The 19,535-nt window shown below is 47.4% G+C and overlaps 1 protein-coding gene across 4 annotated transcripts in view; it reads right to left on the reverse strand.

Moving 5' to 3' along the window:
• LOC140392659 (segment polarity protein dishevelled homolog DVL-1-like) overlaps window positions 1-19,535 on the reverse strand; it is a 248,438-nt gene that overhangs the window by 19,266 nt on the left and 209,637 nt on the right. For all 4 annotated transcript variants that reach the window (XM_072478148.1, XM_072478146.1, XM_072478150.1 and 1 more), the window contains 4 exons: window positions 18,080-18,219; window positions 3,992-4,068; window positions 1,939-2,006; window positions 333-482 (listed from right to left, as the gene is read on the reverse strand). In XM_072478148.1, the coding sequence (XP_072334249.1) occupies window positions 333-482; window positions 1,939-2,006; window positions 3,992-4,068; window positions 18,080-18,219 (435 nt within the window). The remainder of the gene's footprint in view (window positions 1-332; window positions 483-1,938; window positions 2,007-3,991; window positions 4,069-18,079; window positions 18,220-19,535) is intronic.

Here is a 19,535-nt window from a genome sequence, read left to right on the forward strand (position 1 = left end):
AAGACTGACCACGTTGCAGTAAAAGCTTTGGCCAGCCGGGACTGTTCCCTTGGGTTCCCACTGTGGGATGTTACATCATTCCTGTCCGCCTCAGGCAGAACAAAGTACAGGCTCAGCAGTAAAAATACTCAGGGTGAGGAACATCATGTCCTGAGTTCAACCATCAAATTAAAAATCAAGGCTTAAATATTGCACACAGAGACAGGACTAGAGGGCCTGATGGCCTCACACTGTGACTTTGAACAATCCGAGCAGCCTCGTTATCCCCTAACCCAACAGACATGGCAGGTTCAAGCATGGGGGATTCCGAAACTGGTAAAAAGGTAACTTACTTTCGGAATCTGGGATGGAGCTGGTGAGTGAAGAGCTGGTGGAAGTGATGGCACTGGTGGTGGGGCTCATACCGTAGCGGGCGAATGTTCCTGTCATAGCCGTGGTATGAGAGATCCAGGCCGCTGGGTCAATGGGTCTCACTGGTTCCGCTACACCACAGGCAGATAGAGGGAAGATTAGACAAAGAGCTGGACTCAGTTAAAACAGGAGAAATTGTGAAGAACAATAAAAATATATATCTTGAGCAGTAAATGTACAAGTATATCAGCAGCTGAGGAAACAGTCTGCAGGTTAACCCCAGGCCGCCTTCCAAAACCTTTTCTTTTTTAGGTGCTGACTGATTGGTGGCATGTGTCCAGCATGTTCCGTTTTTAGATGTGAGCACTAATATTGACATGATACTTCCACAGCCTGCAGCATGTACAATTTCTGCAGCAATGTATAGACAGTTCAGAAAATTGCAAGTACAAGTTAGCAACTGTTTAATGATTAGTGGGGTGGCACAGCTGCCTCACAGCGCAAATGACCCAGGTTCAATTCTGACCTTGGCCGACTGTCTGCGTGGAGTTTGCACGTTCTCCCCGTGTCTGTGTGGGTTTCCTCCCACAGTCCAAAGATGTGCAGGTTAGGTGGATTAGCCATGCTAAATTGCCCCTTATTGTCCAACGGTTAGGTGGGGTTACAGGGATATGGCACAGGAGTGGGCCTGGGTTAGGGTGCTTTTTCAGAGGGCTGGTGCAGACTTGATGGGCCGAATGGCCTCCTTCTGTAGCGATTCTGTGACGATAGTTTAGTACAGACTTCCAGAACATTAAATGATGTAGGGAAACATGACAGCGTTTGAAAACCCCCATTTCTAATGATACTTCTCAATTCTCCAGTGTGGAGGTCAAATCACATCCCAGGGTTATGCTGCAAAAAAAACTACAACTACTTGGTGCTCATTAGAAATTGATGACATGCCCAATAGGGCCCCTCCATTTCCTGAAAGGTATGCATCTGCCTCACACTAACAGTAGAGTCCAAATTGAAATGATGGGCTCTGGGTAAATCAGTGTCAAATTTTATTTAAGAATGCTCCTGTGAAGTTCCATGGAATGTTTTACTCTATAAAGGCAAGTTGTTGCTACTGCGATAGGCAATCCATATTTTTTCTTCACTTAACTTTCTCCATACAGTATAGACACAATGATAGAGACTGAGACAGATAAGGAGGGACAGATAGATGGAGAGGCATAATGGGGTAACAAGTCAGAGAGGCAGAAGTAGAGAGAGGCACGCACATTTCGAGATGAAATGGCATACATAGAAAGGGGGGGGGGGGCAAAGCGGATAGAAATTAAACAATATTTTATGAATAGTAATTTTAATTAAAATACAAGAACTTCAAGGAAATTGAAACAAACACTAAAATTTAACACTAGCATTGGTGAAAATAAAAATCGAGAGCTAAACACATGCAATAGGTGCAATTGTCACAACCAGAGGATTGGATTCCAAATCCAGATCTTTGAGATAGAAGGACAGTGGATAGAAGATACTAACAACAGTACCCAACTCAATACATGTTACTTAATTACTTAAAATTATAAAAGCAGTACTTACTCCTGGGAATGGTGAAATAACTCCTGGGGGTGGGGTCCCAGCACTTGGCTACTGTTAAGCTGATGGGTCTGGAGAAGCAAACATAGTGGAACAGTTACCGACCACTGCAAATATTACACAAACCGGGGCTAAGCAAAATTAGCCCAGGAACCTCTGGAAATTGAACCTGAAGGCTCCTATCGTTCAGGAATTAAATGGGACACTGCATGAGCAACGGATTACACAGACCCCAGGATGGTCACAGGCATTTGTGTGAAATTGAGTAAGCACAGGAGTCCACTGAAATGTCGCTACAGTTGGATAGGCTGGTGATACCTGTTGGGCCAGCAATAGTGCTGGGTTCATGTTGCAGCAACAAACTCATTTTCCTAAGTTTATAGTTATGCAGGGCGGGTTACTGGTGCGATTCTTGGCCGCAAAATAGAGCTAGTTGCTGCAAGGTAAATAAATGCAGTGTGTGTGTTGCAACGGGAGAACAAATCCCGACGAGGAAAAGAGAAAATGTTTTTAGACCCCTTCCTCTGGAAGAGGAGCCGAGCCCACTGCTAGGCCATCACCCTCCATATAGTAGTCAAGCGCTTATTCCTCAGCAATGACTCTGAGCCATTCTCCTGGAGGTATTGGAGGTCAGTGAAAAATTTGGTACAAGGAAATGGAGTGGATTGCAAGGTTCAGCTGGTCAATAATGGGGGCCGGTTTAGTTCACTTGGCTAGATAGCTGGTTTGTGATGCAGAGCAAAGCCAGCAGCGTGGGTTCAATTCCTGTACCAGCTGATGTTATTCATGAAGGCCCCGCCTTCTCAAACTTGCCCCTCGTCGGAGGTGTGGTGATCCTCAGGTTAGATTAGATTTAGATTTATTGTCACATGTACCGAGGTACAGTGAAAGTATTGTTCTGTGTACAGTCCAGGCAAATCATTCCATATATGAAAAACATAGATATACGATAAAGACACATGTAAATACATAGATATAGACATTGGGTAATGCATACTGAGAGTAGCAAAGCTGTGTGGAGAGATCAGTTAAGTTCATAAGAGAGTCATTCAGGAGTCTGGTAACAGCAGGGTAGAAGCTGCTTTTGAATCTGTTAGTGAGTGTTCTCAGACTTTTGAATCTCCTGCCCGAAGGAAGAAGTTGGAAGAGAGGATAATCCAGGTGGGAGGGGTCTTTTTAAAAATAAATTTAGAGTACCCAATTCATTTTTTTCCCCAATTAAGGGGAATTTAGCGTGACCAATCCACCTACCCTGCACATTTTTGGGTTGTGGGGATGAAACACATGCAGACATGCGGAGAATGCACAAACTCCACATGGACAGTGACCCAGAGCCGGGATCGAACCTGGGATCTCGGCGCCGTGTGGCAGCAATGCTAACCACTGCGCCACCGTGCTGCCCGGTGGGAGGGGTCTTTGACTATGCTGCCCACTTTCCCAAGGCAACGGGAGGTGTAGACAGTGTCATTGGATGGGAGGCGGATTCACGTGATGGACTGGGCTGTGTTCACTGGTGCATCTGTTAAAATTGGTAAGCGTCAAAGTGGACATGCCAAATTTCCTTAGTTTCCTGAGGAAGTATAGGCGCGGTGGTGCTTTCTTGGTGGTAGCATCGACATGGGTGGACCAGGACAGATTGTTGGTGATGTGCACACCTAGGAATTTGAAGCTTTCAACCATCTCCATCTCGGCACCATTGATGGAGACAGGGCGTGTACGATATTCCACTTGGCCATCAAAGATCATGTGGTATTATATGACAAAGTGCAGTTGACTTTAGCCCAGGGTTCATGCCAATATTTTCCCCTCAGCCAATGTTATTAAAGCAGATGTTCTGGTCATTTACAATTTTCCATTTGTGGAATCCTGCCGTGCAAGAATTGGATGCTACATTTCAAATAATAGAAAAATAACTGCAATTCAAAAGTGTTTTATATCTGTAAAATGCTTTTTGACATTCGAAGGCTGTGAAAGGCACTATATAAATGTAAATTATTTACTTAAAATGTACTTTCTTAATCGCATGTGATGCAAATTGGGGAAACATGTCACTTACCCAGGTTTCGATACAATTTCCCGCAGAATTCTCACAGCATCATCATTGCTCATGTTTTCAAAATTGACGTCATTGACCTAGAGTATAGAGCGGAAAGGAAATTCAGATTAAGGGACAGATTAAGGCACATGTCTCAGAATAGGGAACAGGAACTGGTACAAGGGTCTAGGAGACTATGGCACTGCCATTTGACAGACAGCTTGCAGGTAGACTTGGAAAGGAGTTGAAAATTAACCAGCTGAGCCCTGAGGTACGATTGCTGCCTTGAAGTCACCATCCCATAACTTTACAGCTGCTGTGATTTAATGGGCAGTTACTGGCGGCAAGGCAACCAATGGCAAAAGGCACACAGCATGTCACTGTCCTGTCACAGTATACTTAAGAATTAGGTTGGCTTATTCCTGCACCAAAACAGAGAATGGATCATTGATATTTCTGTCATTTGACAACATCACCAGGTAAATCTGAGGTTAAAATTTAACATTTATTTTGTTCCAGTCAAATTTATAATGCACATCTCAGCTTGCTCTTTTTCAATTGAGGAAGCAAGCAGACATCAGCAGGAATGTACAGAAAAGCCTAAGAAACTTAGATAAGCATTGAATTGCTGTGCAAAATCAAGATCAGTTTACAATGAAGCTTACACTGTGTTCCAAGGCACAGTGCGAAGTATTGCTCTGCATACAGTCCAGACAGACCTTTCCATACAAGATAAACATAGGACATACGATAAACACACAATGTAAATACACACACATCAGGTGAAGCATACGGAATATAGTGCTACAACAGTAGAGAAGATGCATAGAGAGATCAGTTCAGACCATAAGAGGGCCAAATAGGAGTCTGGCAACAGTGGGGAAGATGCTGTTTTTGAATCTGTTGGTGCATGTTCTCACACTTTTGTATCTTCTGCCCGATGGAAGAGGGAAAGTACAGGGGAAGTCAAAAGCCACGGTGTAGGACACTAAAGGGCAAGGGTCAGTGCCAGGATAGTACCGGGGAGGGTCAAGGCACAAGGTCACCAGAGGGTAAGGATTGATCTTCACAATGCAGGACACAAGGGGAGGGATAAGTCGCAAGGAAATGACTCAAGGGAAATGGCCAATGTGAGAATAGAGGCCCACAGTGGAGGACAACACCAGAGAGACCATGGCCCATGCTGCAAGAGGAAAAGCATCACGATATTGGGCAGGTAAAGTTTCAACCTTTTTGTCAACATTAAGTTTTTGTTTAATAATGTCTCCCTGTGATGGGCCAGTCCGAGAGTCCTGTCCATAGCCACTGCGGCTTCTTGTGAGGTCCATTCATTCAGTGACATGCAGTATTCTATCTTTAAACATAGCTTCAAGAAGGTATTGAAGGTGCTGGTGGAGGAGGCGATTGCCCCGGTGAGGGCGGGGGTATCGAGAGCATCGGCTGAGGTGCGGGAGCAGGGTGAGACACTGAAGGAAGTGGAAGAGGCATTGTTGCAACACAGTGATCAACTCACCTCGATGGGTAAGGAGCTGCAGAGGGTGGTGGAGGCCAACAAGGGCCTGCGAGCCAAAATGGAGGACTTGGAAAACAGGTCTAGATGGCAAAATCTGAGGATTGTTGGTCTGCCCGAATGGGTGGAGGGCCCGAGGCCGACGGAGTATTTTGCCAAGATGTTGGCGGAGCTGTTTGGGGAGGGAGAAGATCTCTCTCAGTATGAACTGGATCAGGCTCATACCAAAGGCAAATGAGCTGCCAATAGCAGTGATTATTTGTTTCCGTAGGTACCGCGTGAAGGAGAAGGTCCTATTTGGGCAAAGCAGAAGTGGGAGGTGCAGTGGGCTGAAGCTGGTATATGTATATACCAGGACTTTACTGTGGAGTTGGCGAGGAGGCGGGCGGCCTTCGGCCGAGTGAAGATGGCACTGTATAACAGCAGGGTGCGGTGCGGCATAGTGTACCCAGCCAAGTTGAGGGTATTTTGAGACAGTGGAAGCGGCGGACGTGTTTGTGAAGGCAGAAGGACTGGGGCAGAATTGAGAAATGGGATTGAGGATTGGTCTTGTACTGAGGGTAGGGGGTTTGTAGGAGTTTATGTAGCTTTATTTTTTTTACTGCATGTTGGTATATGTGCTAATAGGGTCAACGTTGTCTATTTGGACAATGTAAGAGCTGGGATTACTTTTGCAATGATGGTTGTTTGGGGTTTGTGTGTTTACACTGGAGTTGTGTGTTAAAGGGGATTTCTTTGTTTTCCTGGGACCGGGCAGGGGGGAGGGGATTGGAGGGCAGTGAGGCCGGGGCAGGGGCCTCCATACTGGCTGGTTTAAACTGGTCAGTGAACGGGAGTGTGGTGGGGGGAGGTGTTGCGACCATCAGAGCCTGGTAGAACAGGTTTTGATGAGCCGAGGAGGGGTGAAAAGTTGGGGGAGGGGACCGATACTGGGTGAGGTGTTTTCGAGAGGAATTGGAGGAGCCTGGGAGGGGTGTTGGGGGTGGGGGGGGGGGGGGGGGGGGGTGGTTCTACAATTCATGGGTGTCATTCATTGTACACTTTAAGAGATTGGATGGGGCCTTGCATATTAGCGGGGGTGGTTGGGGGGTGGTCTATATATATTAATGGTAACTATGGGTGATTCTTGATTCCTTTTTGTTTTTTTAGTTGATGTTTATGTTGTCATGCGGGCTGTTGTTTGGGGGTTGGTGGGGGTGGGATCGTTGTTGTTAATAAGGGGATTGACATTGTATTCATTGCCGTTTACTGTTTGTTGGTGGGTGTGAAGAAAATGTACATTTGAAGAAAATGTAAAAAAGGAGAATAAAAAATATTTAGAAAAAACATAGCTTCAAGAAGACCACTATCATACCGGGCCAAAGAAGAACCAGGCAACGTGCCTCAATGACTTGGCCTGCTGCAATGTTCCAGTGAAGCTCAACGCAAACTGGAGGAACAACATCTCATCTTCCGGTTAGGCACGCTACAGCCTTCCGGTCTCAACATCGAATTCAACAACTTCAGGTGATCAGCTCTACCCCACCTTGACCCATTTGTTTTCATTTCATTTTAACTGCCTTTTACCATTTGTTTCTTTCTTAATATATATTTAATCCCCCCCTGCTTTCCCCCCCCCCCCCAATCTTATCCACCTTCACCTTTCTCATCTTTGCTTCCCCCTTCCCCTCCCCCCACATCTACAGTTCATCCTCTGATGTTAGTTTCCCTGCTGTTTGACCGTTCACATCTTTTGTCCTCTCTGGGGACTGCCATTAGCCTTGGTTTCTGTGGCTATGACTCATCTTTCATTCTCACTCCACAGTATAAATATTTCCCACTTTCTCTGTCTGTTAGCTTTGACAAAGAGTCATCGGACTCGAAACATTAGCTCTTTTCTCTCCCTACAGATGCTGCCAGGCCTGCGGAGATTTTCCAGCATTTTCTCTTTCGTTTCAGATTCCAGCATCCTCAGTAATTTGCTTTTATCCAGTGCTTAACTCACTGCCACGTCTCTTCCAGGAATACCTACCCTGAAGAAGTACTGCTCTTCTCTCCAACAGGATTTCCGTAAGTCTCTCCCCCACTATCCAACTTCACTGCTTTCCATTTATCTCTTAGTATTGGACAAGGTATTTACCAAGACTCGCTTCCACAGCCATATTTCCTTCCTCAGTGACTGTCTTCTTCTCCGACTTACCCCATGGGGATTTCAATTTAAATTTCACCCTGCATGTAACCTCCAGGATTACAGGTACCTCCAGGATAGACAACATTCTTCCAACTGCTGCTCTCGCCGCATCCTGAAAGCCACACTCAGTGCCATGCGCCGCCACATGAAGACACTCCACATCTCTCTCCAGCAGCACCGTCTTACTCTCTCTCAAAGCTGTCCCTGTCCCCAGTTTAATTTCATCCTTTGCATTATTCGACGCCTCAACAAGAATATTTTCCTGTTTCTTACAGATGTTAAGGAACGCAAACTTCAACAATTCATCAACACTACAGCCCATCCTAGGCCCTCCACCAGTCTCAATCCCTCGTACCCCATTTCTCCCAATATCAACACCATTGCCCATCCCAGGCCCTCCACCAGTCCTAATCCCTCGTACCCCATTTCTCCCAGCCCCAGCCGTGTGTTCACCATACCCTCCGAGCTTCCCCTCTCTGAGGCTGAGTGTGTTGTTCTCAGCAAAGGACTCAGCTTTGTACCCTTGCGTCCCCACCTCAATGAATTTCGGGTTCGTCATGATGTTGAACTCTTCTTTCGTCGCTTTTGTCTCCGTGCCCATTTCTTTGGGCAAGAATCCTCCCCCCCGTTCCACTGATCCTTTCATGGGCCTCCAACATTCTGTCACCAAGTGGCCGCCCCCCCCCTCCCCGGGAAAATTACCTGCCCTTGATCTTTTCATTGAGAACTGTCGACGGGACATTGGCCGTCTTAATTTTTCTGTCCCCCTCACCCATTCCAACCTCGCTCCTTCTGAGCTTTCTGCTCTTCACTCCGTCAGGTCTAACCCCGCCTTTGTTATCAAACCTGCCGACAAACCTGCTGTTGTCGTCTTCCGCACTGACCCCTACCTCGCAGAGGCTGAGCGCCAACTCTCAGATACGTCCTCTTACCTCCCCCTGGACCATGACCAGACCACTGAACATCAAGCCATTATCTCCAACACCGTTAGCTCATTTCCTCTGGATGCCTTCCCCCTATGGCTTCCAATCTCAGTCTCCCAACCCTGGACAGCCCGCTTTTACCTACTTCCCAAAATCCACCAAAAGGACCGTCCCGGCAGGCCCATTGTATCAGCATGCTCCTGCCCCACCGAACCTATTTCCTCTTATCTTGACTCCATCCTCAATCCTCTGGTCCATTCCCTCCCCACCTACACCCGGGATTCCTCTGATGCCCTGCGTCACATTGACAGCTTCCAGTTCCCGGGCCCTAACCTCATTCTATTCACCATGGATGTGCAATCCCTCTACACCTCCATCCCACACCAGGGTGGCCTGAGAGCTCTTTGCTTCTTTCTTGAAAAGAGGGCCGGACAATTCCCATCCACCGCCACTCTCCTCCGCCTGGCTGAACCCGTTCTATCTCTCAACAACTTCTCCTTTAACTCATCCCACTTTCTCCTATTAAAGGTGTAGCAATGGGTACCGGCATGGATCCTAGCTACACTTGTCTTTTTATGGGGTATGTGGAACATTCCTTGTTCCAGGCCTATCCGGGCCCCCCTCCCACAACTCCTTTACCGATACATTTGTCATGCAAGAGTGCCTTTAAGAAATGGATGTGTAAGCAATGTACCTTTAAGAAAACAGTGATGTCAGAGAGTGGGTGGAGCTCAGCTCTGGTCAGCCATTTTGCAGGTTTTTAGTTGCAGTTTAAAAAGCAGTGTGTGTGTCTGTGTGTTTCCAGAGAACTTCAAGTTTTGCAGTTTAGTTTTGCAGTTGGAGAAAGCAGGTTGTGTGTGTCTGTGTGTGTCCAGAGAGCTGCAGGAAAAAACAAGGTGCTGGAGCTGAAATCAACCAATCTAATATATCTCTGCCATTCTACAGAAAATATATATATCCTTTAACCTGATGTGATTTTGTTTAAAGGTGATAAGTCTCTTGGAAGTTTGAAGGAACAGTTTAAGGAGTTATTTACTGCTGCAATATTTTCTGAGTTATCTTTGAAGTAAGGGGTGTTAAGAGATCCAATGTTTATTTAAGATGTTAAGTTGAGTTCATGCAATAAACAGTGTTTTGTGTTTAAAAACCCACGTGTCCATAATTGTAATCCCACACCTAGGGAAAATGCCATGTGCTAGGAAAAGAAACAAATCCATTAAAGGGAGAGGTTGGTTGAACTCCATGATGCGTTTTGGGGTTCTGAAAACACCTCGCCCATAACACATTGATGACTATTTTGGTGCCGCTTCATTATCTCGCCCGGACCTGGAAAAATTAATTAACATCGCTTACAGTTTCCACCCCTCCATCACTTTCACCTGGTCCATCTCAGACACTTCCCTTCCCTTCCTGGATCTTTCCGTCTCCATTTCCAGCAATAGACTATCCACTAATATCCACTACAAGCCCACTGACTCCCACAGCTACCTGGACTACAGTTCTTCGCACCCTGTAAGGACTCCATCCCTTTCTCTCAACGCCTTCGCCTCCGTCGCATTTGTTCCAATGATGCCACTTTCCAAAATGGTACTTCGAAAATGTGTTCCTTCTTCCTCAACCGTGATTTCCCACCTACAGTTGTGGACAGGGCCCTCAACAGTGTGCGGTCCATCTCCCGCGCCACTACCCTCGCCCCCTCCACTCCCTCCCAGAACAAGGATAGAGTCCCCCTCGTTCTCACATTTCATCCCACCAGCCTCCGTATGCAAAGCATAATCCTCCGCCATCTTCGCCAACTCCAGCGTGATGCCACCACCAAACACACATTCCCTTCACTCCCTCGGTCAGCATTCTGCAGAGACCGTTCCCTCCGAGACAATCTAGTCCACTCCTCCACCATACCCAGTACCTCTCCCATCACCCATGGCACCTTCCCATGCAATAGAAGAAGGTGCAACACCTGCCCCTTTACCTCTTCCATGCTTAACATCCCAGGCCCAAAACACTCATTCCAGGTTAAGCAGCGTTTCACTTGCATCTCTTCCAATTTGGTCTACTGCATTCGCTGCTCCCAATGTGGTCTCCTATATATCGGAGAGACCAAACACAGACTGGGTGATCGCTTTGCTGAGCATCTTCGGTCTGTGCGCATTCAGGACCTTGACCTTCCTGTTGCTTGCCATTTTAACACAAAACCCTGCTCCCATGCCCACATGTCTGTTCTTGGCCTGCTGCAATGTTCCAGTGAAGTTCAACGTAAACTGGAGGAACAACATCTCATCTTCCGGTTAGGCACGCTACAGCCTTCCGGCCTGAACATCGAATTCAACAACTTCAGATGATCAGCTCTACCCCACCCTTGACCCATTTGTTTTCATTTCATTTTAACTGTCTTTTACCATTTCTTTCTTTCTTAATATATATATATTTAATTCCCGCCCTGCTGCCCCCCACCAATCTTATCCACCTTTGCTTCACCTTTCTCCTCTTTGCTTCCCCCTTCCCCTCCCCCCACATCTACAGTTCATCCTCTGATGTTAGTTTCCCTGCTGTTTGACCTTTCACATCTTTTGTCCTCTCTGGGGACTGCCATTAGCACTCTTTCCCCTTGGTTTCTGTGGCCATTAGCACCCGGTTTCCCTGGGTTTCTGTGGCTATGACTCATCTTTCATTCTCACTCCACAGTATAAATATTTCCCACTTTCTCTGTCTGTTAGCTTTGACAAAGAGTCATCGGACTCGAAACGTTAGCTCTTTTCTCTCCCTACAAATGCTACCAGACCTGCTGAGATTTTCCAGCATTTTGTCTTCTGCCTCAATGACTACTGTCCGGTGGCCCGGACATCAGTCGTAATGAAGTGCTTTGAGAGGTTGGTCATGAAGCCATACTCCAGAACGCCTTGATCCACTGCAATTCGCATACCGCCGCAACCGGTCCACAGCAGATGTCGCCTCCCTGGCTCTACACTCATCCCTAGAGCATCTCGACAACAAGGACTCCCACAAAAGACTCCTATATTTTGACTACAGCTCTGCCTTCAACACCATAATCCCAGCCAAGGTCATATCAAAGCTCCAAAACCTAGGACTTGGCTCCTCACTCTGCAACTGGATCCTCGACTTTCTGACCCACAGACCATAAACAGTAAGAATAAACAACACCTCCTCCACAATAGTCCTCAATACCGAGGCCCCGTAAGGCTGCATACTTAGCCCCCTACTATACTCCCTGTACACTCACGACTGCGTGGCAAACTTTGGTTCCAACTCCATCTACAAGTTTGCTGACGATACGACCATAGTGGGATGGATCTCGAATAATGACAGTCAGAATACAGGAGAGGGATAGAGAACCTGGTGGAGTGGTACACCGATAACAATCTATCCCTCAATGCCAGCAAAACTAAAGAATTGGTAATTGACTTCAGGAAGCAAAGTACTGTACACACCACTGTCAGCATCAACGGGGCCGAGGTGGAGATGGTTAGTAGCTTCAAATTCTTAGGGGTACACATCTCCATAAATCTGTCCTGGTCCACCCCCGTTGACGCTACCACCAAGAAAGCACAACAGCACCTATACTTCCTCATGAAACTAAGGAAATTCGGCCTGTCCACATTATCTCTTACCAACATTTACAGACGCACCATTGAAAGCATCCTATCGGGCTGCATCACAGCCTGGTATGGCAACTGCTCGGCCCAAGACCGCAAGAAACTTCAGACAGTCGTGAACATAACCCAGTGCATCACACAAACCTGCCTCCCATCCATTGACTATGTCTACACCTCCCGCTGACTGGGGAAAGCGGGCAGCATAATCAAAGACCCCTCCCACCCGGCTTACTCACTCTTCCAACTTCTTCCATCGGTCAGGAGATACAAAGGTCTGAGAACATGCACGAACAGACTCAAAACAGCTTCTTCCCCGTTGTTACCAGGCTCCTAAACGACCCTCTTATGGACTGACCTGATTAACACTGCACCCCTATATGCTGCACCCGATGCCGGTGTCTATGCATTTGCATTGTGGACCTTGTGTTGCCCTATTTTGTATTTTCTTTTCTTTTCTTTTCATGTACTTAATGATTTGTTTGAGCTGCTCGCAGAAAAATACTTTTCACTGTACCTCGGTGACAATAAACAAATCCAATCCAATCCAATAAGGAAATACCAGAGAGCATGAGACAGAATAAAAATAACATATCATCTGGAAACAATGTTGTACTTGCAGCAGAATTGTTTCTTTTCTTTTTTAAAAATAAATTTAGAGTACCCGTTTCAGTTTTTCCCAATTAAGGGGCAATTTAGTGTGGCCAATTCACCTACCCTGCACATCTTTGGGTTGTGGGGTGAGACCCATGCAGACAGGGGGAAAATGTGCAAACTCCACACAGACAGCGACCCAAGGCAGCAGTGCTAACCACTATGCCAAATTGCAGTACAATTGTTAATGGTTATAATGGCCGCAGTGATATCTAACATGGCTCCAAGGGCTTCAGCTTGAAATGACTCAGTCCGAGTTAAACGTTGGAGGGTTTGGCTGGGGTGCAGGTTTTGGGTTATGCTGGAGGTCTTGGGGGTATAGTTTCCGGTGTGTCAGGATATGCTGAACTCAGCCAGGTCCGACGTCATGGCAAGCACACTGTTGTCTCTTGGGGGCATGGGATGCCCCTTTTCAAGGTTGCTTGTTAGGGGCATCCTGGAAGGTTGGGTTTTGCTTCTTTGGTGCATGAAGTCCTGGGGATGAGCTGAGTCCTATGCTTGGTGGATATCCTGTTGTTCTCCTTTTTGGTTGATTGAACCACTGTTCTCTTCTCTTCTTCACTGATGGTTGCTCAGTGATCGTCAGGGAAATACGGAGTTTGGGTTGAGACTTGATCCCTCGTAATGCTGAAGAACAGTTTATCATAGAATTTACAGTGCAGAAGGAGGCCATTTGGCCCATCGAGTCTGCACCGGCTCTTGGAAAGAGCACCCTACCCAAGGTCAGCACCTCCACCCTATCCCCGTAATCCAGTAACCCCACCCAACACTAAGGACAATTTTGGACACTTAAGGGCAATTTATCATGGCCAATCCACCTAACCAACACATCTTTGGACTGTGGGAGGAAACCGGAGCACCCGGAGGAAACCCACGCACACACGGGGAGGATGTGCAGACTCCGCACAGACAGTGACCCGAGCCGGAATCGAACCTGGGACCCTGGAGCTGTGAAGCAATTGTGCTATCCACAATGCTACCGTGCTGCCCTCTAGAGTTCTGGTAGCTCTAGCTTTTCCTTCCTTTCTTGGTAGACTCTGAAGGTTTGATCATAATCCAAACATGTTGCTGCCGGTACACTTACAATGATGCTGGTTCAGCACCGGGGCTGGGAAGCCAGGACAGACAGAGTTGTCATCTCTGGTTTGTTGCCGGTGCCACGTGATAGCGAGGCTAGGAATAGGGAGAGTGCAGTTGAACACGTGGCTGCAGGAATGGTGTAGGAGGGAGGGCTTCAGGTATTTGGATAATTGGAGCGCATTCTGGGGAAGGTGGGACCTGTACAAGCAGGACGGGTTGCAATTGAACCAGAGTGGCACCAATATCCTGGGAGGGAGGTTTACTAGTACTCTTCGGGAGGGTTTAAACTAATTTGGCAGGGGAATGGGAACCGGATTTGTAGTCCAGCAACTAAGGTAGCCGATATTCAGGACGCCAAAGCATGTAGTGAGGCAGTGGGGAAGGGAACACTGACAAAGGAGAGTACTTGCAGGCACGGAGATGGGTTGAAGTGTGTATACTTCAACGCAAGAAGCATCAGGAATAAGTTGGGTGAACTTAAGGCATGGATCGGTACTTGGGACTACGATGTGGTGGCCATCACGGAAACTTGGATAGAAGAGGGGCAGAAATGGTTGTTGGAGGTCCCTGGTTATAGATGTTTTAATAAGATTAGGGAGGGTGGTAAAAGAAGTGGGGGTGTGGCATTGTTAATTAGAGATAGTATAACAGCTGCAGAAAGGCAGTTCAAGGAGTATCTGCCTACTGAGGTATTATGGGTTGAAGTCAGAAATAGGAAAGGAGCAGTCACCTTGTAAGGACTTTTCTATAGGCCCCCCAATAGTAGCAGAGATGTGGAGGAACAGATTGGGAAACAGATTTTGGAAAGGAGCAGAAGTCACAGGGTAGTAGTCATGGGTGACTTCAACTTCCCAAACATCGAGTGGAAACTCTTTAGATCAAATAGTTTGGATGGGGTGGTGTTTGTGCAGTGTGTCCAGGAAGCTTTTCTAACACAGTATGTAGATTGTCCGACCAGAGGGAAGGCCATATTGGATTTGGTACTTGGTAATGAACCAGGGCAAGTGATAGATTTGTTAGTGGGGGAGCATTTTGGAGATAGTGACCACAATTCTGTGACTTTCACTTTAGTAATGGAGAGGGATGGGTGCGTGCAACAGGGCAAGGTTTACAATTGGGGGAAGGGTAAATACGATGTTGTCAGACAAGAATTGAAGTGCATAAGTTGGGAACGTAGGCTGTCAGGGAAGGAATCAAGTGAAATGTGGAACTTGTTCAAGGAACAGGTACTACGTGTCCTGATATGTATGTCCCTGTCAGGCAGGGAAGAGATGGTCGAGTGAGGGAACCATGGTTGACAAGAGAGGTTGAATGTTTTGTTAAGAGGAAGAAGGAGACTTATGTAAGTCTGAGGAAACAAGGTTCAGACAGGGCGCTGGAGGGATACAAGATAGCCAGGAGGGAACTGAAGAAAGGGATCAAGAGAGCTAAGAGAGGGAATGAACAATCTTTGGCAGGTAGGATCAAGGAAAACCCCAAGGCCTTATTCTCATATTTCTCACATATGTGTAAGACTAGAGCAAGGGTAGGTCCGATCAAGGACAGTAGCGGGAGATTGTGTATTGAGTCTGAAGAGTTAGGAGAGGTCTTGAACGAGTACTTTTCTTCTGTATTTACAAATGAGAGGGGCCATATTGTTGGAGAGGACAGTGTGAAACAGACTGGTAAGCTCGAGGAAATACTTGTTAGGAAGGAAGATGTGTTGGGCATTTTGAAAAACTTGAGGATAGACAAGTCCCCCGGGCCTGACGGGATATATCCAAGGATTCTATGGGAAGCAAGAGATGAAATTGCAGAACCGTTGGCAATGATCTTTTCGTCCTCACTGTCAACAGGGGTGGTACCAGGGGATTGGAGAGTGGCGAATGTCGTGCCCCTGTTCAAAAAAAGGACTAGGGATAACCCTGGGAATTACAGGCCAGTTAGTCTTACTTCGGTGGTAAGCAAAGTCATGGAAAGGGTACTGAAGGATAGGATTTCTGAGCATCTGGAAAGACACTGCTTGATTAAGGATAGTCAGCACGGATTTGTGAGGGGTAGGTCTTGCCTTACAAGTCTTATTGAATTCTTTGAGGAGGTGACCAAGCATGTGGATGAAGGTAAAGCAGTGGATGTAGTGTACATGGATTTTAGTAAGGCATTTGATAAGGTTCCCCATGGTACGCTTCTGCAGAAAGTAAGGAGGCATGGGATAGTGGGAAATTTGGCCAGTTGGATAACAAACTGGCTAACCGATAGAAGTCAGAGAGTGGTGGTGGATGGCAAATATTCAGCCTGGATCCCAGTTACCAGTGGCGTACCGCAGGGATCAGTTCTGGGTCCTCTGCTGTTTGTGATTTTCATTAATGACTTGGATGAGGGAGTTGAAGGGTGGGTCAGTAAATTTGCAGACGATACGAAGATTGGTGGAGTTGTGGATAGTGAGGAGGGCTGTTGTCGGCTGCAAAGAGACATAGATAGGATGCAGAGCTGGGCTGAGAAGTGGCAGATGGAGTTTAACCCTGAAAAGTGTGAGGTTGTCCATTTTGGAAGGACAAATATGAACGCGGAATACAGGGTTAACGGTAGAGTTCTTGGCAATGTGGAGGAGCAGAGAGATCTTGGGGTCTTTGTTCATACATCTTTGAAAGTTGCCACTCAAGTGGATAGAGCTGTGAGGAAGGCCTATGGTGTGCTAGCGTTCATTAACAGAGGGATTGAATTTAAGAGCCGTGAGGTGATGATGCAGCTGTATAAAACTTTGGTAAGGACACATTTGGAGTACTGTGTACAGTTCTGGTCGCCTCATTTTAGGAAGAATGTGGAAGCTTTGGAAAAGGTGCAAAGGAGATTTACCAGGATGTTGCCTGGAATGGAGAGTAGGTCTTAGGAGGAAAGGTTGAGGGTGTTAGGCCTTTTCTCATTAGAACGGAGAAGGATGAGGGGCGACTTGATAGAGGTTTATAAGATGATCAGGAGAATAGATAGAGTAGACAGTCGGAGACTTTTCCCCCGGGTGGAACAAACCATTACAAGGGGACATAAATTTAAGGTGAATGGTGGAAGATATAGTGGGGATGTCAGAGGTAGGTTCTTTACCCAGAGAGTAGTGGGGGCACTGCATGTGGAAGTAGTTGAGTCGGAAACATTAGGGACCTTCAATCAGCTATTGGATAGATACATGGATTACGGTAGAATGATATAGTGTAGATTAATTTGTTAAGGGCAGCACGATAGCATTGTGGATAGCACAATTGCTTCACAGCTCCAGGGTCCCAGGTTCGACTCCGGCTTGGGTCACTGCCTGTGCAGAGTCTGCACGTCCTCCCCGTGTGCGCGTGGGTTTCCTCCGGGTGCTCCGGTTTCCTCCCACAGTCCAAAGATGTGCAAGTTAGGTGGATTGGCCATGATAAATTGCCCTTAGTGTCCAAAATTGCCCTTAGTGTTGGGTGGGGTTGCTGGGTTGTGGGGAGAGGGTAGAGGTGTTGACCTTGGGTAGGGTGCTCTTTCCAGGAGCCGGTGCAGACTCGATGGGCCGGGTGGCCTCCTTCTGCACTGTAAATTCTAGGATGATCTATGATTAATCTAGGACAAAGGTTCGGCACAACATCGTGGGCTGAAGGGCCTGTTCTGTGCTGCATTTTTCTATGTTCTATGTTCTATATGTAACTCCCTTTAGAACCGGGGTTTTCGCATAATTTATTTACTTTTGTACGGGTGGGGTTGGGTATGAAGAATCCGCGTTTGGTTCCTACATAGGTGCAGATGGGACTGGTATCCAAGAGGAAGAGGCTGCAGTGGGCCGTTGGTGCTGCTACAGTTGAGAGAGGTTTACATTGGTACGCACCTGGACATTGCGTGGAAGATTTATCCTGATTTCTCATAGTAATTGTGGACTGACGTGGCATGGGAGGGTGTACACCATTTTACCATGTTTTCCATGGCCTAATCCTGTTTCTCCCTCTATCTCTAGTGGGACTGTATATGTACCTTGTTATGTCTAATGATTATATCGAGCCAGCTGTGATGTTGTTTTCCTTTCTTTGTGTTCATGCATGTTGAGCCGATTTTTAAAAAAGCCTTGCTCATGGCGACGTGTGTAATTTTATTGCGTTTTGTTTACCTTAATATACTTTTAAAAACACGTTTAACTTGGAATGATGCAGAGCTATGGATACTGACCTGCAGAAGCATGTCACCGGGCTCCACTCGGCCATCAGCTGCCACTGCTCCCCCCTTCATTATTGACCCAATGTATATCCCACCATCACCCCGGTCATTGCTCTGACCCACGATACTGATCCCCAGGAAATTGTACTTCTCTGAAATGAAGGAGGAAAAAAAATATTAGAATTGGATAAGCAACTGCATGGTGAGGCCAATAGTGGATAAAAAGTGGGAGCCGCATAGTGAGGCAGGTGGTCACCAAGTGTCTAAGAAGGCCCCTAAACACTTATGCTGCAGATCTCACATGAGAAATTCAGAGATCTTTCAGAGACAATGGGCGGGATTCTCTACTCCTGAGGCTAAGTGCTGACGCCATTGGAAACGTCGTCGCGTTTCCCGATGGTGTCAACATGGCCTCAGGATCAGCAATTCTGACCCCTACAGGGGGCCAGTAAGACACTGGAGCGGCCCACGCCGCTCCAGCTGCTGATCCCAGCGTTAACTGGGCGCCGCGGGTTCTGCGCATGCACGGTGGCACTGGCGCCTACGCACGCATGCGCAGTGGTACCGGCGGCAACAGGCACATGCGCAGTGGCTCCCTTCTCAGTGCCGGCCCTGACGCAACATGGCGCAGGGTTACAAGGGCCGAAGTGGAAGAAAGGAGGCCCCCAGCCCGAGAGGCCGGCCCGCCGATCGGTGCGCCCCGATCGCGGGCCAGGCCACAATGGAGGCCCCCCCAGGGCCGGAACCCCCCATCCCCCCACAGGCCACCCCGGACCCTCCCACGCCGAGGTCCCGCCAGCTACGAGCAGGTTAGAACGGCGCCGACGGAACTCGGGATTTTTGTTACCGCAGCTCGGCCCATCCCGGGCCGAGAATTGCCGTGGAGCCCCATAGAGCGGCGCCCGGCCGGCGCCAATTCTCCGCTCTGCGGAGAATCGCATCCCGGCGTCGTGGCGCGATTCTCGCCGGTGATTCTCCGGCCCGGCCCCGGGCTGACAGAATCACGCCCAATGATCCTGTTTTCACCCTATTGAGAGTAAAATTGATTTTACTCAAAATTTATAAATCAAGCTGATCATTTGGTGGGTATTCTTGGATCCTGGTCATCTGTAGGATTTCTGCATCTACATATACATGACGCAATTGACGGGGTGCAACAAACTGCATCGCTACTCTGAAGATTCATACATTAATTGAAAATGTTACCCATTTTTAATCAATAAAGATCATTCTTCTTCATTTAGATTAACGTATTTTCATTAGAATAGGGCTTTAAGAAACTCAATTGAATTTGTAGTATGCACATCACCCTAATAGGTTCAGTGCTCGATATATGTCCCAACTCACCGCCAACAAGAACGCCCCACCTCGCACCCCACCCCCTCACAAACAAGCAGGCCCCCATGACCACGCCTCACCCAACTCACCCCCATTAATCACACGCCCCACCCAACTGACCCCCATTAAA

Source organism: Scyliorhinus torazame, chromosome 16 (assembly GCF_047496885.1).
Source record: "Scyliorhinus torazame isolate Kashiwa2021f chromosome 16, sScyTor2.1, whole genome shotgun sequence".
NCBI lineage: Eukaryota > Metazoa > Chordata > Chondrichthyes > Carcharhiniformes > Scyliorhinidae > Scyliorhinus > Scyliorhinus torazame.